The sequence below is a fragment of the Tupaia chinensis genome, unplaced genomic scaffold, assembly GCF_000334495.1.
Source record: "Tupaia chinensis unplaced genomic scaffold, TupChi_1.0 Scaffold000394_1, whole genome shotgun sequence".
NCBI classification, from domain to species: domain Eukaryota; kingdom Metazoa; phylum Chordata; class Mammalia; order Scandentia; family Tupaiidae; genus Tupaia; species Tupaia belangeri.
This window is the reverse complement of record NW_006159896.1, coordinates 2,357,605-2,384,824: the sequence shown is the minus strand read 5'-3', so window position 1 is coordinate 2,384,824 and position 27,220 is coordinate 2,357,605. Positions and strand designations below refer to the sequence as shown.

Genomic DNA, 27,220 nt, shown 5'->3' with positions numbered 1-27,220 from the left:
TATCCCAGTTAGATTCATTCTTTTTCCTTCACATCCCATGAGCATATATGAATGTCGCAGGCACAGGGAATTAGTCCGCAACTTGATTTATGTCTTTCCACAACATTAAGGCTTTACCCACATCAAATGTCCTAACACGCAAGCACACATAGCAGGTGGAGGGATAGGGAGACACGAGTGTGTGCAAGGCCAGTACCTGAGCCACACCATGAAGGGGCTCTACGCCGAGTCCATCCAGAAGGCTCACTGGAATGGGGCTGCCGTCAGAGATGAGGGCTTTCCCAGGAAGTTCTCCAGCGACGCACCATGGCACAGGTTTGCAGCCAAGTGTCCTTGGGACATACAGGTGCCCGAGGCCAGTCCAATTCCATAAGGCACGGTCCTGGTGACTCCAGCCTCAAAAGAGGTGAGCTGTCCCTTCCTGTCCCACACAGGAATGGCCGAGAGTGGAATGGCATTGAGCTGAGAGCCCGGTTTATACATCTCCTTCCCAGGGCCTTGCTCTGTGCCATATGTTCTTACCCTTGCAATCAGTTTGCTTTATTGTGGCTTGTTTTACTTGTGGCAATAGCAGTTTATCTGAGTGGTTCAAACAGGTTGTTTATGAATGTCCACAAAAGCAGTTGTATGTGGTGCTTGACTTAAGTGAGGTCATTTTGAGCTGTACTCTATACAATGGGATTTTTTAAAAAGACGATGAGGGCCCAACCTCTGTGGTGCAATAGGATCATCCTCTGTGCAGAGCTGGAAGCCCACTTACCAACCCAGTTCAAAGTCCTGGTCCAGACAGCTTAGAACACATTGGGCTTGTGTGTTCCCAGGATCCAGTAAGGCTGGAGGAATGGAAGAAGGCGATTGTGGTATGACCAGGCCTGGTGGGAGGGTACCCCCCAGCTCACTCTCTCTCATGCACACACACACATGCTCTATAATGAATAGGTAATAATAATAAAGACAAGTAAGGCAATAAGAAGCTTCTGTGGGCTTTGGAATTTGATGTAGAGATGATTCAGGATTTCTTAGTCTCAGGACTCACTCGACGCTGCGGGCATAGACAATTGGAGTTCATTACCCTCCCTAATAACTTTCAGCAACTGTTTACCAACAGGGTGTAAACAAAGGGTGGGGTCTGCAACACCAAATGTCAGCTACCTGGAAAATGTACTCATTAGAATATTTCCACCTAACTTTCTTGTTGATGTCAAGTATGTAAAGTGTTCCTGTTCCATTGTCACCTTAGAGTGCTGTAGACAGGGTTTCTGTATCTCTGAAATCCTTTGTAAAATAGGTCACACGAAAATAGGATTTATTGCAAATTAAAACCACAGTTTAAAAAAGACTGAAACATTGTTCAGAGGACATGAAACAACTAGAACTGTCATACATATTTCCACCAAGAATGTACATTGGTGCAGCCCCTTTGGAATACTGTTTGGCATTATCTACTACAATCGAATGTATGATCCTCGGTGTCCCAGGGTGTATACCCAACAGAAAAGAGTGCCTGTATCCACCAAAAGACGAAGACAGGAATGTTCATAGTGGCTTTATTCTTAATAACCCAAATCCAGAAACAATCCAAATGTCGATCACCAAAAGCATGAATGCATTGATGGCAGTGTTCACACTGTGGTCCGCCACACGGCAACAAGAAAAAGTGAACTACTGCTCTGCTAATAGCATAGTCATAGACATAATGTCAGAGGACTAAAAGCCTGACGCAGATGAATCCACACAGTGTGATTTCATTTCTATGAGGTGGAAGAGCACATAAAAGCAAGCTATGGCAGCAGAAGTCAGGATGGTGGTTACCCTTCCCCAAAGGGGATTGGGTAAGGACTGGGGAAGTGAACCAGCAAGGCTTCCAGGGCCCTGAAAATATTAATATTTTCTCTATTGACCAAGGTAGTGGTTACTTACTGGATGTGGACATGCGAAAAGTCACTGTTGTTGAACTTGTTTCTGCCCTTTACTGTTCACTACTACCACCCATCATCAGAAATCAAGCTCGTTTTCAGAGTTTCTCTCTGGAGTCCTAGACAGAGGGCTTTTTGTCAGTCTCCATGTCTCTTGTCAGTCCCTGTGTGTATTCTTGTCTTTGCACCTCATCATGTGTGCTTTTTACAAGGGATGGAAGTGTCTTGCTCTGTGAGACTCACAACATTTTTGGTGTTGGGTTCCCATCCATTTTAGTTAAGCATTCAGTGAAGATGAAAGTCATGTGGGTAACTTTTTAGTCTTTAAAAAAAAAACCCTTTGAAATGCTTTAAAAAAAAAATACTTTTAATTGACCGTTTATACTCAGCAGAGACTTCAGACTTGCCACCTCCCAGGGTCCCATCCCTCCCTCTGGCTGCTGTGCCATACCTTGGCGCTTCCCTGTACTAGTTCCCTCTGTCCTTCCCAGCACTCAGGCTTCTGGGAGGAAAGACAGGAAGGTGTAAGTGCTTCAGCTCTTGTTACTGTTCTTATTCTTGCAGCTATGTAAGTTTAAAATTATTTCCATATCTGTGTATATTTATGTGTATATACACACATGCATATAAATATATTGGGGGTGTGTCTGCATATATGTATATATGTTAAAAAAGCAGGACATAGAAAATAACACAGAATATGATGTGATGGCTAAGACTAAAAAATTAACATTGTATGTTTATTGACATGGAAATATACATTATTAAGTGAAAAGGCAAGCCATAAAACTGTACATTCAGTGGACCAGCTGTTGGCGTAATGGCTATATCACTGGACTCCCATGTAGTCGACCGTGGTTCAAGTCCCGGACCCAGTGGCTTAAACTCACACCAGGCATGTGCTTGTGTGCCCAGGATCCCGAGAGGAGAACAGAGAGAAGGGATTGTGGCGTGGCCATCCCCCTGGGGGTGATTTCTCACTTTCTGTCTCTCTGTCTCTTTCTGGTGAGCACACGTGCCCTATAGCAAAAAAAAAAAAAAAAAAAAAAAAACTCGTGAAAAAAACAACTGTATATTCAGTATGATCCTATTTTGGAATGAAAATACAGATGTATATGCACAGGAGAAAAAAATAGAAAAAAATAATTATTTGGATTATGCAAATCAATCATGTTCATCCATATTTTGCATATTAATTGGGTAATTTTCATGATAAATTCTTAAAATTCTACAAAGAATGTGAACTTGAGTAAGATGCTACAGAGCCATGGTCTAGGTGAAATGTACCACTTACAGCACTGACAGACAGGAGAGTGCCTCTAGAGGGCACAGGCTCCCACTATGGAAGCTTCCAACCAGAATTGTGATGCAAGAGCATCGGGTTGCAGAGAGATTTATGATTGACTTTCTTTCCTTAGAATATTTAAGTGAGATGATCCTTAACTCTATTCTTGTACTAGAAAATCAGTTGTACCCCACAAATAGGTACAATTATTATTTATTGACTTAACACATTTTTCTTAAGCTATAACTGAGTGAGGCAACTCCAGGGCCTGGTGGTTGGGGAAACCAGATCCCACATGACTAACCATTTGGTCAAGTCTCAGACCCAGCAGCCTAAGAAACACATGGGGGAGGGGAAGCAGGTGGTGCAGTGGTTGGGGTGCTGGACTCCCACATGGCCAAGACCATGATTCAAGTCCCGGACCTGAAAGCTTGCTTTCTCACTTCCCTCTCTCTTTCTATCTCTCTGATGAGCATATGCGCCCTATAGCAAGTTAAAAAAATATAATAATAAATAGAGGAACCAGCAGTTAGCGTAATGGCTATGTCGCTGGACTCCCACGTAGTCGACCACGGTTCGAGTCCCGGACCCGGTGGGTTAAAATTTATGCCGGGTGCATGTGCGTGCGTGCCCAAGATCCCGAGAGGAGAATGGAGGAGAAGGGATTGCGGCGTGACCATCCCCTCTGGGGGGTGATTTCTCGCTTTCTATCTCTAATCTCTCTGTCTGGCGAGCGTACGCACCCTATAGCAAAAACCTCTCCAAAAAATAAAAATAATAATAATAAATAAAATTAAACAAATAATGAAATAATGTAAGAAAGAAACACATTGGGCTCATGTGAATGCACGAGCCTCCTTCAAAGTCTTAAAGGAGGGAGAGATGGAGGAAAAGGGATTAGGGTGTGACCATTCCCCATGGAGAAGGGTGCTTTCTCCTCTCCTCTCTCCCTATCTTTGGCGAATATACATGTCCACTAGCAAAAAATAAAAAAGCGTATATGTAGATAGATAGATAGGTTTAGAGAGAGCATACGCTGAACTAACTGGTTCACTTGGTTCTTTTTTCCACAACACAAGGATCTCCAGAATGCTTCCATGATATGAATTAGACTGGGTTTCTTTTCAGATGAGAACATGTGGTCACAACCCTCAGCTGTGTGCTTTAACAATGATTTTTCTGGTTCATTGCCAGCTTCATGTTTACTTTCTGAATGACTTTGTTCCATTACAGAACGCAACTGCTCTGCCAGGTACTTGGCGAAGAACAGACGTGCACTTAGAGAACCCGGAATACCACACCAGATGGTATTTTAAGTACTTCTTAGGACAAGGTAATTACGCCATGATGGTGGTTGGGAAGGAAGGATATTCAAAATGCAAATTAGCGTTAGTGTAATTGCCGGTATGCTATATGAGGGAAATTAACCAATTTAAGGACACTAACATCAGGGCATTCCACTTCAAGGTGAGTAGTAAGCTTTGTAGATCAGAAGATTTCATTTAACCTCTCGACCCTAAAAGTTTTTCACAAAAGTTTATATAGATATATAGCTTAGATTAGATATTCAAGTGAGTGATTTGAGAGAGATGAATTTTCAGGGTAGAAAAGCAGTTTTAGGCTGTAGGCTCTGGCCTCCATCAGTCACCAAGTTTTATTTCTCAACTGCTGTGTACCAGATAATTATGCAGAGCGCTAGATACATGATGGCAAAGTTCAGCATAACCCCTGCCCTCATGGAGCCTATTAAATAAGTTTGCATCTTGGTTCTGCTATTATTAATCATAGGTTAATATTAACCATAATAACTTAAAAAAGAAATCAGCAGAAAAGTTGTCAGCTCTGCAAGCATAGTGCCCAGGACAGTGAGGACTCTACAGGAAAATGGTGCCATGTGTTTGGGTGCTATCAACTTGCAAGTAGCAGAAAGCTCAGTTCAACCCTGGTATAACATTACAAGGGACATAACAAGAAACCCCCAAGGTAGGAAAGGCTCCAGAGTTGGTGGATTCAGAGGCTGCATGATGGGAAGGACCCTCTCCTTTTTTCCTTCCTCCTCCATCCTTAATGTAGCAACTTGGTCCTTGGGCTGGCCTTCCTGAGGTCACATGACAGTTGTAGCAATTCCAGGCATCACTTCTGGACACTACCATGTCCAGAGGAAGAAGGGACAATCTTTAGGAATGAGGATGCCTTCCCAAAGCCCCAGCAGATTTCTCCTCCTGTCTCATTGGCCTAAATTTGGGTCACATGTTTATTCCTGAACCAGTCACTGACAAGGAAAATGGAAGTGCATGATCAGCATTGAGTGATCAGATTCTTTCCCAAGCTTCATTGAAGATTACCAGTCCCCCAGCTTATGGAAAGGGCTGGGTACCACCTGCAGTGTCCACCAATGTCTGTGACTGGAAGGACCAGCTGTGCTCTCACTGTTCTAAACCTGGCTCTTTTCCAGTCCACCAAAACTACATTGGAAACGATGCAGAGAAGAGCCCCTTCTTCTTGTCTGTGACCCTTTCTGACCAAAACAACCAGCGTGTCCCTCAGTACCGGGCAATTCTTTGGAGAAAAACAGTAAGTATCTGGCTTGTTCTTGGAGTTTCACTACCATTCCAGAATTTAATTGGCATCACTGTCCAAGTAGCTCAGGTAAGCCTCTTTCTGTGAGGTTCTGGGACCATCAACCTCTGAATTTAATAGCAACTTTTCTGTTATAAACCACTGATCACACATCCACTTCCCTGAATCCTGGCCCCTGAAAATATGGAACTATATTTTACAAGTATGTCAGCTAACTGTCCTTAGATGTTTCTAATACTGAAAGCAATGAAATGGTTTACCTTCAACCAGCAGAAATATAATAACCTTTCCTGCGTACAGCCCAGGTGATGTCCTGTCTCCATGCGTCACTCAAATGGTCTCTCACTGGTCAGCTGTAGTCTAGAATTTGCTTTAGGCTTATCCCTTACATCAGTTTTGCAGGTTAGAAGAACATCTCTAGATGTAACAGCACAGTTACCCACTGCTCATTGTGATTCTGAGCACTTAACTGAGGACCATGAGCTGAAAGCCAGTCCTTTTAACTCAGGGATGCAGGTCCGTCTTCAACTCCGGACAGTTTTCTTCAGTTGTGTTTTTTATTGTTGCTATGTTCCCCATCTTCTAAATTGTTTTTCTAGTAATTCTTATATTTGATATCTATCTTTCATTTTTTTCTCATTCTCTTTTTTTGCCTCTTGGTGAATTTTTACAGAGAAATATGGTACACTAGAAGGAGCAAGGGTTTGGCAAACTAAAGCCAAATTAACTCAATAACAGACTCGTTTGTATAAATTCGAGAAAATTCCTTATGCCTCTTGAGCTTCTATTTTCTTTGTGAAAGAGGGAAAGTGCTAGGCCATAGCACTTAGGGATGAGATTGAGATATCATATTAAATGAGATCTTACTTGAAAATCCACATTTATATGGTATCCTGGAGCATCACATCTTAAACCGCCTAGATGCTTAAAAGATAAAATATTTTACCCTTAAGTTGGTGAGAACAATGTGTGATTAAGAGCAGTAAAGTAAACCACATTTCAAAAATGCTAGTCTTGGGAACCAGCAGTTAGGTTATAGCTATGTTGCTGGACTCCCACGTAGTCGACCGCGGTTCACGTCCTGGACCCGGTGACTTAGAACTCACACCCGGTGTGTGTGCGTGCGTGCGTGCGTGCCCAAGATCCCAAGAGGAGAATGGAGGAGAAGGGATTGCAGCGTGACCATCCCCTCTCGGGGGTGATTTCTCGCTTTCTGTCTCTCTGTCTCTCTCTGTCTGTCTGGCGAGCGCACACGCCCTATAGCGAAAAACCTCTCAAAAAAAAAAAATCCTAGTCCTATTATGTGGTGGTCTCATTTTACAAGTACAGTTATTGAAATCCAGTATTTAAATAATTGCATGCTGGCTTTTATATCAGCTATACAATACTGTGTATAAAGTATATTTCTGGAAAAGAAATAGTATAAAACAAACAAAAAAAACAGTAATTGGATTTCTCTGTGAGATGCATGTGTGTGTATACACCTATCTGAGTGAATATATACAAATGGATGTGTATGTAAAACACGTGCACACACATACACATACATTTACATATATACATATATAGAATAAAATAGAAACGTCAAAAAGCCCAGAAAGAATTTCTAGGAACTATTACAGAGTACACTATGGTTAGGAACTTTATTTTTTTTTCTTTTTTTTTGGAGTGGTTTTTTTGCTATAGAGCACGTGCACTCACCAGACAGACAGAGAGAGACAGAGAGACAGAAAGTGAGAAATCATCCCCCACGGAGGATGGCCATGCCGCAATCCCTTCTCCTCCATTCTCCTCTCGGGATCTTGGGCATGCACGCACAAGCGCCCAGCGTGAATTTAAGCCACCGGGTCCGGGACTTGAACCGCAGTGGACTACGTGGGAGTTCAGCGACATAGCCATTACGCTAACTGCTGGTCCCAGGAACTTTTTATAATGACTTAAAATAGTAATAACAATGAAATCTAACACTTATTGAGAACCCACTATATGCTGGGTATTGAACTAAGTTCTCCAAATTTATTTTCTCAAATGCAGTCAGGGAAGTTCAGTATAGCCAGGGGCCAGCAATGGTTGGTGGTAAGGCATTGGACTCCCATATGGCTGACCATGGTTCGAGTCCCAGTCCTGGCAGCTTGCTTTCTCGCTCTCCCTCTTTCTGTCTCTCTGGTGAGTGCACATGCCCTATACAAAATTGAAAAATTATAATAGTAATAATAAATAAAGTAAAATAAATAATTCTTTAAAAATAAATAAATAACATTGCCAAGGCCACATACTAGTAGAGCAGTGACAAGGCAGAACCCAGACTGAGTGGTGAGCTGTCACCACTGTACACAATTCTGTTTAAATGTCTGACTCATATTGTTGTTCCCATTAGACTGTGAACTCCATGGCAATTAGGAACATGTCTGCTTTGTCCTCAGAGTACCCACCAGGTAGTGTAATACCTGGCCCAGAAGGGGAGCTCCTTAAATATCTGTGAAACAAGTTCATCAATGACCCCAAAGTCCAGTTTATCCTCATGCTATACTGCCTCCACTTGTATAAACCTACATGCTGTGTTTCAGAGATTCTTGTTTTTTAAAGCAGGTTTAAGTTAAAAATCTACTCGATGAAAAGTGGAATGAGGCCTTCCAGCTGAAATTACTTCCTGGAGAGAAGTGTGGGCACTTTCCCCTCCCCGTGCCACTGTAATTGGGGTCAGTTCTGTTCCCAGCAAAGTTTATCCAATAGTTTTCAGAGATAATGTTGGGGACCTGTGTGCCAATTTTTTCAAATGCATGCATCGTAGTTTCCTCTCATTATCCTGCTAGTCAGAAGTGGCAGTGCCTTTGTCCAGAGCTTTTTTTTTTTTGGGGGGGAGAGATTTTTCACTGTAGGGCGCGTGCGCTCGCCAGACAGACAGAGAGAGAGATAGAGACAGAAAGCGAGAAATCACCCCCCAGGGGGATGGTCATGCCACAATCCCTTCTCCTCCATTCTCCTCTCGGGATCTTGGGCACGCACACACACGCACCCGGCGTGAGTTTTAAGCTACCAGGTCCGGGACACGAACCGCGGTCGACTACGTGGGAGTCCAGCGACATAGCCATTACGCTAACTGCTGGTTCTCCAGAGCTTCTTATCTTCTGCACGAGGCAAGCTATTTCCTGGCCTCCTTTTTTTTTTTTTTTTTTTCCTAACTATCTATTTTATGTTTGCCAATCACAGCATTGTAGTCTCTTCTGCTTTCAGTATTCTCTTTGAAATGACTATCTCTTTGGGGGAAATAATCATTTGCTGTGATTTTGTTCCCCTCCTCCTGCCCTCCTTGAAGCTGATGTTTGGGTACATAGGAAAAGAGTTTAGGAGACCTCATGGTGGCAGAAGAGGACCTTGGACCACAAGAGCCTTCTGAGTTCTGGTCTCGTTGTGGATTGGCTGCTCTGGCTTCTGACCACAGAGGGATACCGTGCCACTCTGGCTCTTTTGGGCCATGGGAAAGTGCCTGCCCCTGAAAGCCAAGGTCCCAATCAACCATTTCCCCTTGTTATAAAATCATTCTTTGGCCCAGTTCCAGATCTCCGCTAGTCTCTGAACCATCCCCCAGTCCTGGGTCAGATGTGGGCTTGAAGGCATCCTTATTCCTAAAGATGGCCACCTTCTTCCTCCGGACATGGTGGTGCAATGGATAGAGAGCAGAAGATACTTTTAAGTTGTCTAGAAAGTCATGATGAATTTTTACTTAGAAAAATATGTCATGACTTTCCTGATAACCTAATATCAAACCTTAGCTAGATTTTTCCAACATAGAATATGGTTTTTCATATATGCACCCCTTGAAGAAAAATGGGAAAGACTGGACACGTTCTTTTCAGTGGGCTAGGGGAAGCTTTTTCAGAGACAGAAGTTGTCCTACTTCTCACTGATTGGGTGTTTTGACTTTTCCAGGGTACCCAGAAAATATGCCTTCCCTACAGCCCCACAAAAACCCTCTCTGTGAAGTCCATCTTAAGGTGAGTACTCATGAACAGAAGACCCACACCAGGTGTTGGAGGCCTTTAGAAACTCTTCCTGTGTTCGTCCTGATATTAACATTCCATTTTCTCGAGCCTTAACTACAAGTCAGACATTTTGCTAAGCACCTGATGTGCATTAGTTTATGCGATCTTGCCAGCAACCCCTTGAGGCAGTACTTTATTGTCCCACATCATATAGATGAGGAAATAGAGGTTCAGAGACAGAAAGTCAAGATCACATAGTTAGCACGTGGTGGGATCAAGGCCCAAGTCCAGGGCCAGCTAGAACAGGTTTCCTTCTTCAGCATCTCTCCAAACTGCATCAGTTACTTGCTTTTCTCTTACATTCACTCAGATACTTTGGTTTTATAAAGAAAATCAAGAAATAGTTTTTCTTTCACTTTTCTACTTTAAAATAGAAACTTAGATGTCAGCAAAGGCTCTCTGAGAAGAATGTGCTTATTCTTTTCCAAACAGAAAGTTAAATGAATGGAACATCTGGCTGCTCCCTGCTCAGCTGCTTCCTATGCCCCCGCCTTCCGGCTTCTCTCTCATCTCCCTCCCATGCCTGGGTGGTGGCCTCTCCCAGGGAGCACCACCACTCAGATCGAGCCTGTTGCTTTGTCACCAACTAAGATGTTACATCACAATAACGGTAGCTTCTGTTCACCAGGCACTGTGCTAAATGCTTTGCTAGTATTCTCCTTCTTCTAGTAATCTTTAAACTAGCTCCACAAAGGAGCGCTGTTGTTATCTCCATTCCACTTACCAGGATTCAGAGTTTCCAAGAGGTAGAGGGTCTGACAGAGATCTCACAGCTGGTAAACCACAGAGCTGGGACTTAAACCTAGATCCATGTGACTCAAGAGCTTGAGCTAATGCCATATTATGATAAATCTTATCCCAGTGCCCTGGTGGTCTCCTCTGTCTTCAACGAGGTACCGGTAAGAGATGTTTTTAATGTTCCCAGGTAACACACACTGACTACAAGTCATACATACCAGTATGTCTCTTAGGGTGACAGGCGACCCTATCAGTAGGGGCTGCATCTGGCTAATTAAAGAATACCAAGACTGGGGACCAGCAGTTAGCGTAATGGCTATGTTGCTGGATTCCCATGTAGTCGACCACGGTTCGAGTCCCAGACCCAGTGGCTAAAACTCACTCCGGGTGCATGTGCATGCATGCCCAAGATTCCAAGAGGAGAATGGAAGAGAAGGGATTGTGGTATGGCCACCCCCCGCTGGGGGGGGGGGTGATTTCTCGCTTTCTGTCTCTCTGTCTCTCTCTGTCTTTCGGGCAGGCACACACACCCTATAGCAAAAACCTCTCCCCCAAAAAGGAATACCAATACTGGGTCCAGCAGATGGTGTAATGGTTACGTCTATGGACTCCCATATGACCGACCACGGTTTGAGTCCTGGACTCAGTGTCTTGAAACATTCCAGGCATGTGTATATACATGTCCAGAATCCTGAGAGGAGAATGGAGAAGAAGGGATTGTGGCATGGCCATCCTTCCACGGGGGTGATTTCTCACTTTCTGCCTGTCTCTCTCTGTCTTGCCAGTAAGCACACATGCCCTATAGCAAAAATCTCTCTTAAAAAGAAAAGGCACCAATACTAAGTTTTTTTTAAAAAAAATCCCATTTTCTTTTTTTTTTTTTTTTGGAGAGATTTTCACTGTAGGGCGCGTGCGCTCGCCAGACAGACAGAGAGAGACATAGAGACAGAAAGCAAGAAATCCCCCCCCAGGGGGGATGGTCACGCCGCAATCCCTTCTCCTCCCTTCTCCTCTCGGGATCTTGGGCACGCACGCACACGCGCCCGGCGTGAGTTTTAAGCCACCGGGTCCAGGCCGCGAACCGGGGTCGACTACGTGGGAGTCCAGCGACATAGCCATTACGCTAACTGCTGGTTCCCAAAAAATCCCATTTTCAAGCTTGATTTGGTCTCTAAATTGTAGACTTTCTCCTGTCCTAAGTCTTTTGATTTTTTTTTTCAGAGTTATTTTATTTAACTTTATTTATTTATTTAAATTTGACCAGAGAGGGACAGCGCAAGATCAAGAGCAGGAAAGTAAGAAAGCAAACCACCAGGTCCAGGACTTGAACCGTGGTCAGCTATGTAAGAGTCTAGCACCCTTAACCACCACACCACCTGCCGGCCCCAGTCTTTTAATTTTTCTCCTAAGCAGTCTGAAACTAAGTAAGCATCATAAAAAAGTTTTAACATTTTTGCTATGAAGAGATACCCTGCTCCTTCTAAGGACCTAGAAATATTAATCTGCTTTGAGAGTAACACTGAATTACACTGGTTCAATTAATCTTTTCATTTTTTTCTCCAAAAAATAGTTAGTCTAGCTTGTTTCTTTTTTCTTTTTCTTTTTTTCTTTCTAGAGATTTTTGCGTATGTACTCACCAGAGAGACGAAGAGACAAAAAAAAAAAAAAAAAGAAAAAAGAAATCACCACCCTGGGGGATAGCCACACTGCAATCCTTTCTCTTCCATTCTCCTCTCAGGATTCTGGGCACGCATGCACACGTGCCCCGCGTGAGTTTCAAGCTGACAGATCTAGGACTCAAACTGCAGTTGACCACAGTCCAACACCCTAACCACTACACCAGCTGACCCCATAGTCTAGCTTGTTTCTTATTTTGAAAGACTAAGCATTTCACTTAGTTGTAATTTCATTTAGTTATACAAGCATCTTCAGAAAATTCATGGAAACTAGAATTAAAGAATGAGTTTCTTTTGTTACAAAAACTTTTCAAATCTTTTCGTAGACATTCTGTAATACTGCTTGCCATGAGTTTTTTGAAGACCCTCATCTGAAAAGACTTTTTCAGTAAGTGCACTCAGAGCCAGAGCAGGCTCCAGCAAGAGTTTAAAGATATGAAGGACCTCACCTTCTACAATTGCTGCCAATAAAGAAAATATTTTATTTTCCTTAATTATAAGTATGAACTTGAGAACTTAAAAATAAATTAAATAGAGGCCAGCAATTGGTATAGAGGTTAAGGTACTAGACTCCCTCATGGCCAACAGTAGTTCAAGTCCTGGACACGGCGGCTGAAAAATCATATGCTGAGTGCATATGAGTGCCCAAAATTCAAGGAAGAGAGTGGAAGAGAAGGGACTGGGTTATCTTTCACTTTCCCTCTCTCTATCTCTCTCCATTGAGTGCACATGTCCTATGGCCAAAACACACACACACACACACACACACACACACACACACACACACAACAAAAACAAAAAAAAAGGAAAGAAAGGAAAAAAAAATTAAAATATAAGTACTGTGGAGTCAGATATGCCTGTATTCATGTCCTGGCTATGTTGTTTATCAGCTTTGCTATCCTGTTATTTACCTTCTGAGCCTCCATTTCTTATCTTTAAGATGGGAATAAAATAGTATTTGCCTTATAGGGGCTAAATGAGATAATCCACAAAATACCATTTAGTAGGGTGCTGGGCATATAGTAAGAACTCTATAAATATTATTTCTTATTACGTTTACCTTTCACTTGTGTATACTGGAATCCTTGCTGACAGAGAACTTGCAGAATGTCTAGCTCAATTTCTGTTTTACCTCTAGAGGAAAGGAAAGTTCAAGCAAAGTAACATTTCTTGTCCAGAGTAAAATATGAAAGAATAACCTCATTTAAGGGTGGTCTTTTACTTTGTGTGGCAGAGGAATTAGCAAAGGAAGTATGAAATGCCAGTTAATCTTAATTATATTTCATCACTTTTCTACTAAATAAAAATGAGAATCTGAAAAATCAGTTGAAGTTGCCTAAAACAGATGTTCCTGATTCCTCCCTTTTTCACTTAATGCATGAGTATCATTACAGGACAGTCATATGAGTAAAGTAGTGTGCTGTTGATGACTTTCATATATTCATTCATTGATGACTCACCTGTTGGTTTGGCTCTCTTGGGTGCCAGGGAATTCCCTTGGCAATCCAGCTATAGTTTTCTAGGAGATATTATTTAGCTTCTCTGAAGAACTGAGACTTGCTCCACATTACTTTTTGACCACACTGTAGCTTATTCTGTCTATTCAATTGCAGTGCCATGAATCTGGACAAATTCGAGAAAGGCCCCAGGGAAATTTTTCATCCCGAGATACAAAAGGTAACGGAAAAGTTTATGCTTCATAATTATATAAAATTGTTAGGATGGAACTGACAGGTCCTCAGTGACTCAGCCTAAGATACAGAGCAGAATCATCTGTGCAGCTTTAAAAACTTGTCACAGGGGATCAGCAGATGGCATAATGGCTATATTGCTGGACTCCCGTGTAGTCGACTGTGGTTTGAGTCCTGGACCCAGTGGCTTAAACTCTCACTGGACACATGTGCATGCATGCCCAAGATCCCAAGAGGAGAATGGAAGAAAAGGGATTGCAGCATGGCCATCCCCCCGGGGGGTGATTTCTCACTTTCTGTCTCTCTGTCTCTTTCTTTCTGGCAAGTGCATGCACCCTATCACAAAAACCTCTAAAACAAAAAAAACAAAAAAACAACAAAAAACAAACAAAAAAAATTGTCATAGGAGAACATCACACCTGAGATCCTGATTTGATGGGTAGAGCCTGGGAGTCCATGTTTTTCAAAAATTCTTGAGTGATCCTGATGTATGACTACTTCTAAGAACCACTGAGCTGTATGGTTCTCCATCCATAAACCAATAGATATGTTCAGAAAGATCTTATTAGCTGAAAGGGAATCTTTTTACTGAGTGATATAGAATTGTATGAACTGTGAAAGAGTTTTGTTTTTGTTTTTGTTTTTTTTCCCTCTAATTAAGAAAATACAAAATGTGGTTATTGGGCTCTTACTCATATAGAACATTGTGCTGGGTATCGTAGAGGATGAAAGATCCAGAAAGCCATTTGTTTCCTTAGGACTTACTGTCAGGAAAAAAATAGTCTGCCTTGGGAAAAGGAAAAACTTAGAGTCATAACCCAGGTATGGATCATTAGGAAAGTGTTACTCACATCTTTGTCTTGTCGTTGTACTCAGTATAGCTTTGAAAATTCCCCTGTAAAATTTATAAACACAGCCAAAACCAGTAATATGTCATTCATATGTCAAAGCTAAGATCAAGGATTTGGTGACAAAAAAATAAAAATAAAAAGCCTAGATTGTTCTGAAAAGATGGTTGGCAGAAATCTGGACATTAATGGGGCCAGCAGGTGGCATGGTGGTTAAGGGCGCTAGACTTCCATATGGCCACTCAAGTCCTGGACCTGGCAGCTTGCTTTCTCACTCCCCTCACCCCGTCCCTCTCTGATCAAATTAAAAGAAAGAAAGGAAGAAAGGAAGGAAGGAAGGAAGTCAAAATAATTCTTTAAAAAAGAAAAGAAAAGAAATCTGGACATTAAAAAAAGGAGGGGGGGGAAAGAGGCTAGAGAGCTGGGTTAAATTCTCTCAAGGAGCCAGCAGTCTGTTCACAAAGGAGCATCAGGCTAAAGGTTGCTGGCCCCACATTTTGACTTTTTACCCTTAAAGAGAAACCTTGTGAATTTGTCCTTCATCCCATGTGTATGTGTGTGCAGTGCATGTGTGCAGTGTGTGTGAGATTCAGTAGCTATAGTATTATTGTATGTGCAAGTGTGGATGTATGTGTGAACCTCGGCAACTGCAGTGTTACTGTGTGTGACTAAGCATGTGCGTGAGACTCCGCAGCCACAGTGTTACTGTGTGTGAGTGCGCATGTGTGTATGAGCCTCAGCAACTGCAGTATTACTATGTGTGAGTGTGCATGTGTGTGAGACTCGGCAGCTGCAGTATTACTGTGTTTGAGTGAGCATGTGTGTGTGAATCTCAGCAGCTGCAGTGTTACTGTGTGCAAGTGTGCATGTGCGTGAGACTCGGCAGCTGCAGTGTTACTGAGTGTGAGTGTGCATGTATGTGAGCCTCGAAAGCTACAGTTAATGTGTGTGAACGTGCATGTGCAGTGGGCCTCGGCAGCTGTAGTGCTACTTTGTGTGAGTGTGCGTGCGTGTATGAGCCTCAGCACCTTCACTATTACTGTGTGAGCGTGCATGTGTGTGTGAGCCTTGGCAGGTATGATGTTAATGTGAGCGTGCATGTGCGTGTGGGCCTCAGCAGCTGCAGTGCTACTTTGTGAGTGTGCATATGTGTGTGAGCCTCAGCAGCTTCACTGTTACCATGTGTTAGTGTGCATGTGTATGTGTGAACCTCAGCAGCTTCACTGTTACCGTGTGTGAGTGTGCGTGTGTGGGCCTCAACAACTTCACTATTACTGTGTGTGAGTGTGCGTGTGTGTGTGAGCCTCAGAAGCTTCACTGTTACTGTGTATGAGTGTGCATGTGTGTGTGTGAACCTCGGCAGCTGCAGTGTTACTGTGTCTGTGTATATGTGTGCGCCTTGGCAGCTGCAGTGCTACTGTGTGTGTGTGAGCCTTGGCAGCTACCATGTTACTGTGTGTGAGTGTGCATGTGTGTGTGTGAGCCTTGGCAGCTGCAGTGTCACTGTGTGTGAGTGCGCATGTGTGCATGAGCCTTGGCAACTGTGATATTACTGTGTGAGTGTGCTGTGTGCATGAGCCTCAGCAGCTGCCACGTTACTGGTGCAATTCAGCCTCTGGAGATTTCCCTTAGGAACCCTTGAACAACAGGCCCTAGGTGTAGGGGAAAGACTTCTTGAAAATCCCAGGATCCAAAGGGTAAACAGAAAATAAAATAAACCAACTGCCTTATAAAGAAGGCATCTTCTTACAGTGAAGGAAGGTAACTAATGCTGTTTTAAAGTGTTCCTTGTCTGTTTCTGGCTGTTTTAATGTATAACATTTTTCTCCACGAAAATCTTTCCAGAATCAATATGTGATCTAACTAGCTTTTCATAGGTAGAGAAACCTGGATGCTGATGAGTTTCTTCCTACTTCTATCCATTGACTCTCTTTCCAGGTAGTGTAGTGTGTAACATGACTTTCTAAAATGACCAGATATTTTATAAAAATCTATTGAGCTAAATTGCAATTTTTAAAGCACTTCTAAGGAGGAATATAGTGCATGTAAAACCACCTTCTCCCAAGTCACATATATGTGAGGGGAAAATAAATCAGTGTCAGCCCCAGACTAATGATGATAATCACATATACTCCAAAAGTGCCAGGAGGACTACTTAAAAAACACTGTTACCTTCCAGAGTTATACCTTCTTGGCCAAAATTACAAATCGGAAAACAGCAATGAGGACTTAGCTGATGCTCACAGATTCAGGAAATAAAATATTGTAGAAATCTGAATTGTGTTAAGTGGGACATTGGCAAACCAGAACTAATTGTAGAACCACCTGCCTCTGAACCAGTGTACCAAAATAAAGGAAAGCCGCAGAAGAAATGTCACCTGATGGCCTCTGACTTCCCTCCAGTCCCTGGAGCTAGGTGTTTAGACTCTAGCTCCAGAGCTCAGCCAGGACTCCGGTTTCCAGGCTCCAGTTCTTCCCATCAGGCTCTGCAACGTTCCAATCCTGGAGCTTGCCCAGCTAATGGCAGTTCGGAGGCTGACAGATGTGAGTTCTCCTTCTTACTCACCACAGTTAGCGTGGAGATAGCACTGGCCTGGGCGTTAGAACCGGGCACCAGTTTCCATGTTACACCTGCAGGCCACATGGCCTTAACCAAGGCACCGGCAAGCCTCCTGTTCAGGAACAGCTCAGTTGCATCACTGTATTTGAGGTAGGGGAGATCAAAGGAAGACATGGAAAGAGACTTTTGTAAAAAATATATAGTGACATGCATGTATAAGAAGTCCCAAGGTTAAAACTTGTAATACAATTTTATCTTTTTCCAGAGTTAAGAAATAATAGATAACTGAGTTCTGAATGAAAGAATCTTCCTATTGAATAAAACAGAGGCTTGTGTGCCTCATGCAGTTCTTTCAGAATTGCCAGATTTCTAGGTGACACAACTCACCCCAACCCCGGCTTCAGAGAGCTCTGGATGAGGAGGAGGGTGAGGACCCTTCAGCCTCCTCAGCTTGGTCCAGCCCTGTGTTCTCCCAGAGCAGCCAGGCTGCACTTAGGCCTGTCCCCTCCCTACCTCAGCTGCTCCATTGGCCTTGGTGTCCACGAATCAACAAGTTTCTAATTTTTTATAATTGTAGATGAAAAATAGGACTTCCGGGTAATTAATTCACAGCTTATAAATGGAGTGCTTAGAAATGGGAAGGAAAGTAATTAAGGTTGACTAAAAACCCCAGTTGCATACCAAGAATTCCACATATGCTCATTCTTTTCACAGTGACCTTCTCAGGGGTTAAGACCATAGTTATCCTTGGGCCATGGATGAGGGAACAGACCCAGCAGGTTAAATGGCTGTGCTCAAACTCAGTTAAGGACATGACAGAGCAAGGACTCATAGCAGGGATTTTTTAGGCTCGCTGTTCCATGTGGTTTTTAGGAGGGCCTCCTAGGAAAGAACTTAGTTACGGTCAAGCAAGCCACAGGGGGGAAAATCCCAAGCTTCTGACTCCTGTGTTTGGTCATAGTTGGGTTTTTCCTCCCCAAAGAAAGTTTCTATAACCTCTTTGTCTTATTATTATATTATCAAAATATTTTAACATAAAACAGTGTGAGTAAACTGATGCTTGGCTTCCACAGCAGCTCAAAATAAAATGATCCTCATTACTGAGCATGAATATAACTTTCAAAACCTCATTTTACAGGACTTGTTGGTTCTTGAGGAACAAGAGGTGAGTAATTTCTGGAGGTCCTTGCTCCTGTCATGCCTGCCTGTGTGTAAATGTTCTCCTCTCGTCACTGTCATCAAACCTCTGCATGGATTTGTGCAGTGTGTGACTGCTACCCCTGAAAGGCTTTGCCAACATGTTTTCTCAAGATGTATTTCAGAGTTTTCTATGCAGCTAGTTTTAAAGTTATAAAAACAATCAAACTACTTAAATCTACTGGGAAACACTGAAGTGTTTGTGTTATGGTCAGGGTGAGCAATGAGGTTTTGATTTTCCTTAAATTAAAGGAGGGTGTTTGTACTTTCTTGGTGCTCTTGATATGCAAAAACCCATATTTATTTGCATATTTATATTCCCTTTTGCTTCATTAAAATATATTTTATATATATACACATATACATGTATATGTGTATGTATGTGTGTGTGTATATATATATTTTTTTCTAAGTATATAACTAATGTAGGTAAATATCCAACATATTATCATTAAGCAATTGAGTAAGTTATAGTTAATGCATATAAAGCCTCTCAATAAATGACAATATCATTCATCTAGTTGCTCAGGCCAAACTTGGAAAAATCTTTAAAGCCTCTCTCTGTCTCCCACCCCATATCTAATCTAATCCTTTTGCATGACTTGTTGACACCTCCTCAGCACTCCTTGGCTCCTACTACAACCCCTCTGGTGTGGCGATAGCACCTGTCTGTCTCTTGCCTAGACTGCAGTTTCCCAACTCTTCTTGTTCCCGCTCTTTCCCTTTTTTTTTTCTTTTCTTATAGTATCTAGATGGTCCCTTTAAAACACATCAAGTCAAGGCCTACATTTGATTCCTGGCCTACCCTAAAAGTCAAGCACAGTGGTGTGGACCTATGATCCCAGCAACTCAAGAGGCTGAGGCAGGAGGATCACAAGCTGGAGACTGGCCTGGACCACACAGCAAGACTGTCTGAGAAAGAGTCAGACACAGCAGTCCACACCTGTAGTCCCAGCTGGGAGGCTGAGGCACAAGGATCTCCCGATCCTAGTGAGGCCCTGTCTTCTGAAGAAAAAACAAAGGCAAATCTGCTCAGAACTCTAATAACTTCCCACTCAAAGTGAAGCCCCGCGTCCTTCCCATGGCCTAGAGCCTGCAACAGTCTAAGTACACGCACATCGCTGGTGCAATGAACAATATAGAAATGTATCAGAGAAAAATGTGAAAGTCCCCCCGTATCACCAATTCCAGCCCTGAAGAGGAGCCCCTGCTAATTGTTGGGTGTTTGGAACCTCCCAAATTTTGAAAAATAAGTTTCTGTCTCTCTTCTTTTTTAATTTTATTTATTCATTCATTTATTTTAATTTGACCAGAGAAAGAGAAAGAAAGTGAAAGTGAGAAAGCAAGCCACCAGGTCCAGGACTCAAACCATGGTCAGCCTCGTGGGAATGTCCAGCGCCTTAACCATCACTCCACCTGCTGGCTCCCAAGTTTCTGTCTTTATTTCTGTACTTTATTTCCATACTAAGGGGATAATTCTTTTTTTTTGGAGAGGTTTTTGCTATAGGGCACATGTGCTCGCCAGCCAGACAGAGAGAGACAGAGAGACAGAAAGTGAGAAATCACCTCCCAGGGGGATGGTCACGCCGCAATCCCTTCTCCTCCATTCTCCTCTCGGGATCTTGGGCATGCACGCACACGCGCCCGGCATGAGTTTAAGCCACCAGGTCCTGTACTCGAACCGTGGTTGACTACATGGGAGTCCAGCGACATAGCCATTACGCTAACTGCTGGTCCCCTAAGGGGGTAATTCTTGAATAACACGACAGCTTGAGGAGTTGTGAGCAATGGTCACCACCCTTCAGAGCTTCTCTGAGAACTGAGTGGCCAAGGTGTTCCTATATAATCCTGCAGCTTCTTGGCAGATCAGCTGGGAGCATGCATCCTCAGTCCCAGCATATTCTAGTGGTAGCTCTCAGCTGCAAAGATGGAGAGAAAAGAGTAATAAATAAGACTAATGATGCTCCTAAATGGTTAGCTACTAGGGAAAGTGATGCCAGGATGTTTCGAGAACGTGTCATCCACACGGAGAAGCCTAGAGCCATGTAGGCACTGTGGAACCCTGGAAACAGCAGTCAGCAGTTACTAGACTAACAAGACTATCAAGGAACCAGAGTGTCTAGTTTAGAATAAGACCATCACTTCTCAGTTCCAGAGATTCTTCCCAAATCACTGGGACTTTAATTTCCCCTCATACTGCATTTTCTCAAGAGAAACATAATTCTTAGTACACTATTAACTCCCAAGGATGTAGCTGTACACTGGTTTGTAATCCTATTGAGTTTTAGCTCTTAAAATTTAGAACTAAAATATTTAATTTCCATAGAAGTAGGAATGACATATGTCTGGTTATCAAAATGTTCATGGAAATGTGTGTTATGAAAAAACTGTATGTGGATTCCTTTTTTTTTTTTGCACTGAAAGAAATTCATATTTTAGTTCGTTTTCCACTAGCCTTTTGAAGTCAGAGCTCACTGATTCTCCCCAGCAGTCACCTCCTCCAAGGGCCCATATTTAGTCCTGGGACCTCGAGGGCTTCCTTGCATCTCTCAAGATAGAGGCTATGAGTAGCAGCCAGCCTCCTGACGCACCATGGTGGTTTGTTGAATGGTTTGTTAAAATGTGCTCTGTTTGGGAACCAGCAGTTAGCGTAACGGCTATGTCGTTGGACTCCCACGTAGTCGACCGAGGTTCACGTCCCAGACCCGGTGGCTTAAAACTCACGCCGGGTGCATGTGTGTGCGTGCCCAAGATCCCGAGAGGAGAATGGAGGAGAAGGGATTGCGGCGTGACCATCCCCCCTGGGGGGTGATTTCTCGCTTTCTGTCTCTATGTCTCTCTCTGTCTGTCTGGCGAGCGCACGCGCCCTATAGGAAAACCTCTCCAAAAAAAATAAATAAAATGTGCTCTGTTGGACCAGCAAGTGGTGTGGAGGGTAAGGCAGCTGGATTCCACATGGCCAACTCTGTGGTTCAAGTCCCAGACCCAGTGGCTTGAAAATCATGCTGGGGACACATGGGTCTATATCCAAAATCCTTAGAAGAATGGAGAAGAAAGGATTGGAGCTTGGCCATCCCTCCTAGGGGATGATTTCTCACTTTCCCTCTCTCCCTTTCTGTCTCTCTGATGAGCATGTGTGCCTATAGCAAGCTAAATACAGTATAGCCTATTATGGTCAGATTGCCCCAGATCAAACTGCCCCCTCCCAAAATATGAAATAATTCATGGTACTAAGTGATAACTTGGTTTCCGGAGATAGAGAAAATAATCAATTCTATATGACTTACCATGTAAACTAGGATCTTTTTATTATTACGAACCCCAGGACATTGCACAAAACAAATATAAACCAGGAATCTCTTGGAAAACCTGGATGCATGAACTCCCTACCTATGAGTGACCTTGAAGGTCCTACACCTTTGGGTGCACAGGTACCTAAAAGGTCCCCAGCCTGCAGTTTCACATACCTTCCAGACTTCGCAGTTCTTCGGTCTGACCCAAATAACTTGTGATGAAGACTTTATAAGGCCTTGCTACACTGGTTTTTCTGGAGTCTCCACTGGAAGCAGGAGGGGTCCTCAGCCAGAGTACTAGTAGCATGGTGCCAATCTCAGAGCGGCCTCAGAGAAGCTTTGAAGAACTTGTACCAGAGATCAGGGGGCAGTGGCCCCACCTCTGCTTGTAGCTTTCACTGTCCTGAGATGATGCTGTGGTCTTTGTAAAAAGCACTAAGTCCAAATCAGGACACCCGCTTTCCTCCTCTAGTCCTACCAGCCACCTAGAACCAGGCTTGGGCAGTCTTTCCTTCCCTGCCTCTGGACTCAGTGGGCTGTAGGGTCTCTCTGGCTCAATTAGGCTCTTAGTCTGTGGCTTTTGGCTCCGTTCATTGCCCTGGTCCTTTTGTTATTGATTTGCCACTTGTCAACTTGGCTGGACCTGATCCTGGGCCTCTGGACAGCCCCCTGGTTTGTTCTCAGTCCAGTGGTTCTCAGAGTGGGGCTCCTGGACCAGGCTGCTCGGCATCACCCAGAAACATGTTAGAATTGACCTACCAAGCCCAGCAATCTTCACTTTAACAAGCCCTGCAGGGTGTTCTGGTGCCTGGGCCAGTCTGAGAACCACCATTTAGTCCCTGCACTGTTATTCTGAGAGGATCAGCTCCCAGGTTGCTACAGATGCTTTTTTAGGATGCCCCAAGAATGAAAGGTGCCAGAGTCCTGGAGATGTGTGACTGCTGTCTTCACTTTCAAAACAGGAAGGAAAATTAGAAAGTGTACAACGCAAAGTAGACAGAGATCCCTGGCAGAATTCTAAGATGTCCACCAAAAACTAGCTTGTGAGGAGGAGCTAATCATTTGGAGGCAGCGTGTGAAGATTAACTTGTTTCTCGCCAGTTTTGTTTCTTGTCTCGTTTGGCGTGCAGTCACAAGACCATGGGTGTAACTATGTACCCAGCACTGCGGAGTCAATGGAGAGAAGCAGACAAATCTCCAAGTCCAGTAGAACTACAGAAGCGGGTGGCACTGTGCGGAGAATAGCACAGTGCCCTGAGGGAGAGTCGCAGTGCAGGAGGCTGACTCTCTATCAGGAGACCCAGAAACCTCCTGGGAATTGTCTGGGCTGAGACCCACCTGATAGCAACGAGCCAGCCGTCCAAGGAGCTGCAGGAGAGTCCAGGCAGACAGACCTGCCCTGGAGTGTCCTCCTCTTTCTCACTCTGGGTAGAAAACCGCTGTTACTCATGGGTGTCTAGCCTGTCCTGTCTCTCAGGTGTGCTGGGGACAGGAGAGTGTTTAGGAGCACAGCCTTAGCCGCTCAGGTTTCCTGAGTCCTAGCCTCCCCTCTCTGACCCACTGCCGTTGCTTTCAACACCTCTGGTCATTGTCTGCCCTGAATTGACCACCAAGAGTCCCCCATCTCGGGGGGGTCAGACAGCCATGCACAGGCTGGTGCTCTCCCAGCATCACTTTTTTTAAAAAAAGTATGAAATACTTTAGGCACACAAAGAGGTCCGGAGAATAATACAGTGAAGACTTATTAACTCACTACCCCGTTTAAAAACGCACACACACACAAGACAGTGGAGAGCCTGTTGAGGACTCCATAACCCCCTCCCTCTATCTTCTCTTCCCTGTGGAAGTGCCCTCATCCGTGTGCTGTTTCTGATTGCTTCGGGATCAGGCTTTAACTCAGGGTCTGGAGTTGAGGAGGTGACAGACACTGCACCTTGGTACCAGCTACTGCTTGATTGGCTGGCCATTTTATTTCCATATCTGTTTTGTGACTTCTCAAAAGTAAATATCGTTAGGAATGGGAGAAAATGAGCTTTTAGTATAAGTTGCCTACAGTTTTATTCCTGGTTCTAAATGAGTCTGCAGGATAGCAGCTAAGTTGTATGTTCAGCTTTGAATTTCAGCTAGCTCTCCTTTCTAACGGGGATGTAAGCTGGTACTAATGGGTTGATTAGAAGATGATGCCAGACCTGTGAGGTCTCAGTCATTTATTTAGACCACTGTCTGATCCCAGAGTAGTCCTGGCATCCTGCAGATGCCATTAGTAATAAAATTATAAACGAATCAACCCACATAAGAGCACGTATCTCGTCTGTAAGCTATAAAAAATCTAGGAAATTCAAGGAATGATTATTGTTGGCATTGCTCAAAATTGGGATGGATTAGAGGAAGGAATCCCCCAAGGATCCGTTCTGGTGGCTTGTTGTCCTAAGTAACAAATAGCACATCTCATAACTGCTCATGCTTTAACAATAAAATGAACTTTAACACCTTTTGTTGTCTCATTGGAAGGGCTCTGTGAATTTCAAGTTTGGGGTTCTTTTTGCCAAAGATGGGCAGCTCACTGATGATGAGATGTTCAGCAATGGTGAGTGGTCTCTCCCTCCTTTCTGCAGACAGAAACCCTGTCCTGCCTTGCTGTGCTGTTGACAGTCGAAACTGGACCGGTGTGTCGGGTTAGAGTTTTTAATACAAGGAGACAGTTTAACAAAATTTAGGAGTAAATTCTATCAGGCAGTCATTGCCCAATTTCATTCCTTTATTGATGACCTCATTTGTATCAATCACAGCTCTGGGACCAGAGGCACAAGAGGGCATAAAAACATTTGTGGAAAATGCAAATTGGGAAAATAATTTTCAGTTTTTTGCACCAGATTAAGCTCATGGTTGAAATGCCCTCATGCAGTCTAAGTGGAAAAGCATGTGGGATTTGGGGGATTTTGTTCTACCCATTATCACTAGCAGCAGAAGATTTTTTTCTGTGACTTTTATGATTAGAAGAATTATAAAATGGTGTGGCCTTCCAAACACAGTACATTTCATGTTAAATGCCTGCTTATTAAAACGGAAGCAGTAATAACACTTCCATTTTGCAGTACTAAACACCTTGATCTGGGTCTGGCTGGGATAGGGTTGGCTTGTCTGGTTCTGCAGTTTTCCTTTCCTTGGATTCCTGGGGATTAGAAAACCTCCACGTGACCCCCAGAGAAGGGAGTGAGGTTTCTCCATGTTGCTTACCTACTACACACGCTGTCAGAGCCTCGTTATTTTCACGTGATTTCAGTGCATAATTAGAAAATGGGGACCTGTTGATGCTCATACTTCCTTCATGCTTTGCCTCTTCCTACAGAAATCGGAAGTGAAGCGTTTCAAAAATTTTTAAATCTCCTGGGTGACACCATCACTCTAAAGGGCTGGACAGGCTACCGCGGCGGTCTGGACACCAAAAGTAAGCTTGCCTCTAGATCAGTCCCGCTGTGACCATGTAACTTTTGTTAGTCAGCCTGATCTGTGTTTGAACTTCTTCCCAAGATGGGGTGAAGGTGCTAAGAGACGAACAGAAGGAAGTCGAGCTTCTCACGCAGTCTGCTAATGGTGTCAGTGGACACATGTGCCCCTGCCAAGCTCTGCAAGACTAAGTCAGCCCTCATAGCCCCAGATGGTGGCAGGAGTCCTGGTCTGCCCACTTACTACTGAGCACTGTCTACCAGCCGGCTGTGCTGGCCAAGTGCAGAAACCAGCACAGACCTGCCTGTGGGGAGCCTGTATTCCAGCGTCAGCATCCACATTAAGCAGGGAGTTGTCAAATATTTTAGCACCAAGTGTTTAGGGAACCAAGAGGAGAACGTGCAGAGTATGGTTGGGGCACTTGCCTAATCTAGGGGGTGAGGGAAGGCCTCTCGGAGGGAGCGTGTTTGGGACTAGCAAGAGTGATAAGCAGGAGTTATTCCCACGAGCTTTCTGAAGACCCCTCTCATATAATGTAGCAAGGCATAAATCAGATAGCAAATGAGCTAGTGAGAGAGGAAGAGCCTCGTAACAAGTGGAAGGTTGATATTTAAGTGATCTGCGGTTGCTTCCATCCAGGTATGTAATCCAGAATGATCTCTGAGGATTGCTGACTGTGCACCATAGTTCCTAGTCTACAGATAAGGTGTCTTCATGACCTTGGAAATCTCCGTGTTCATTAAATGCATCTTTTTGTATTTTACAGACGATACCACAGGGATACAATCAGTGTATACTGTGTACCAAGGGCACGAGATCATGTTTCACGTTTCCACCATGTTGCCATATTCCAAAGAGAACAAACAGCAGGTATGTGTGGACACAATGTGTGCACAGGCTCCTTGAGAACACACAGACCACACCACATAGTGACCTAAAGGTGGAGAAAGCACCATCTGACCTGATAGCATTAGAGACTGTACGTTGATATAAAGCTGAGCTTCAGCAGCTGGTTCAGGAGTGCTTTTTATAGTCTACATAGTTGAGCGTTTAGCAAGCCTAAGGAAGGGCTTTTCTCACTGACGCTATCACCTTAAAGAAGTAAAGGACCAGAGGTGGTGTCATGTGTGTTCGCGTGTGAACCTGTACAGTCACGAGTTGCTTAACAAAGGGGATATGTTCTGAGGAGTGTGTCTTTAGGTGATTTGATTGTTGTGCGAACATTAAAGCACAGACCTGGATGGTATAGCCTACTACACGTGTGGGCTAGACCGGACAGCCTGTTAGAATCTCCTGGACCCACAGGCATACATGTGGTCCATGGCTGACCGGCCGTCACTGTGTGGGACGTGAGGATATATGACTGTGTGAGTGTGTATGTATGTGGCTCAGTGGCCTCTCGAGAGGCTAGCATGTATATGTTGCCTTGACTCTGTGGCCTCTCTCAGTGTGCCTTGTATCTTTCAAAATGAGACCATCAAGGGCAATAGCAGGTGGCATGATGGTTAAGGTGCTGGACACTTCCACATGGCCAACTACGGTTCAAGTCCCAGACCTGGTGGCTTGCTTTCTCGCATTCTCGCATTCTCGCATTCTCTCTCTCTCTCTCTCTCTCTCTCTCTCCCCCCCACCCCCCCCCGGTTAAATTTAAAAATAATAACAACAACACAGGACCAGGAGATGGCATAATAGTTAGGTCACTGGTCCTTGAGACTCACACGGGGTAAATGTGTGTGCATGCCCAAGATCCTGAGAGAAGAATGGAGGAGAAGGGATTGTGGTGTGGCCATACCCCTTGGGGAGTAATTTCTTGCTTTCTGTCTCTGTTTCTCTCTGACTCTCTGGCAAGTGCACACACCCCATAGCCTAGCATGTATATGTTGCCTTGACTCTGTGGCCTCTCTCAGTGTGCCTTGTATCTTTCAAAATGAGACCATCAAGGGCAA

General features: G+C 43.8%; 1 protein-coding gene across 1 annotated transcript in view; it reads left to right on the top strand.

Annotated features, from left to right (window-relative positions):
- GARNL3 (GTPase activating Rap/RanGAP domain like 3) overlaps positions 1 to 27,220 on the top strand; it is a 139,452-nt gene that overhangs the window by 56,176 nt on the left and 56,056 nt on the right. The window contains exons 4-11 of the mRNA XM_006154090.3: positions 4,435 to 4,534; positions 5,657 to 5,775; positions 9,712 to 9,776; positions 13,852 to 13,915; positions 18,476 to 18,502; positions 24,339 to 24,414; positions 25,177 to 25,275; positions 26,041 to 26,144. Coding sequence (XP_006154152.1) covers positions 4,435 to 4,534; positions 5,657 to 5,775; positions 9,712 to 9,776; positions 13,852 to 13,915; positions 18,476 to 18,502; positions 24,339 to 24,414; positions 25,177 to 25,275; positions 26,041 to 26,144 — 654 coding nt within the window. The remainder of the gene's footprint in view (positions 1 to 4,434; positions 4,535 to 5,656; positions 5,776 to 9,711; positions 9,777 to 13,851; positions 13,916 to 18,475; positions 18,503 to 24,338; positions 24,415 to 25,176; positions 25,276 to 26,040; positions 26,145 to 27,220) is intronic.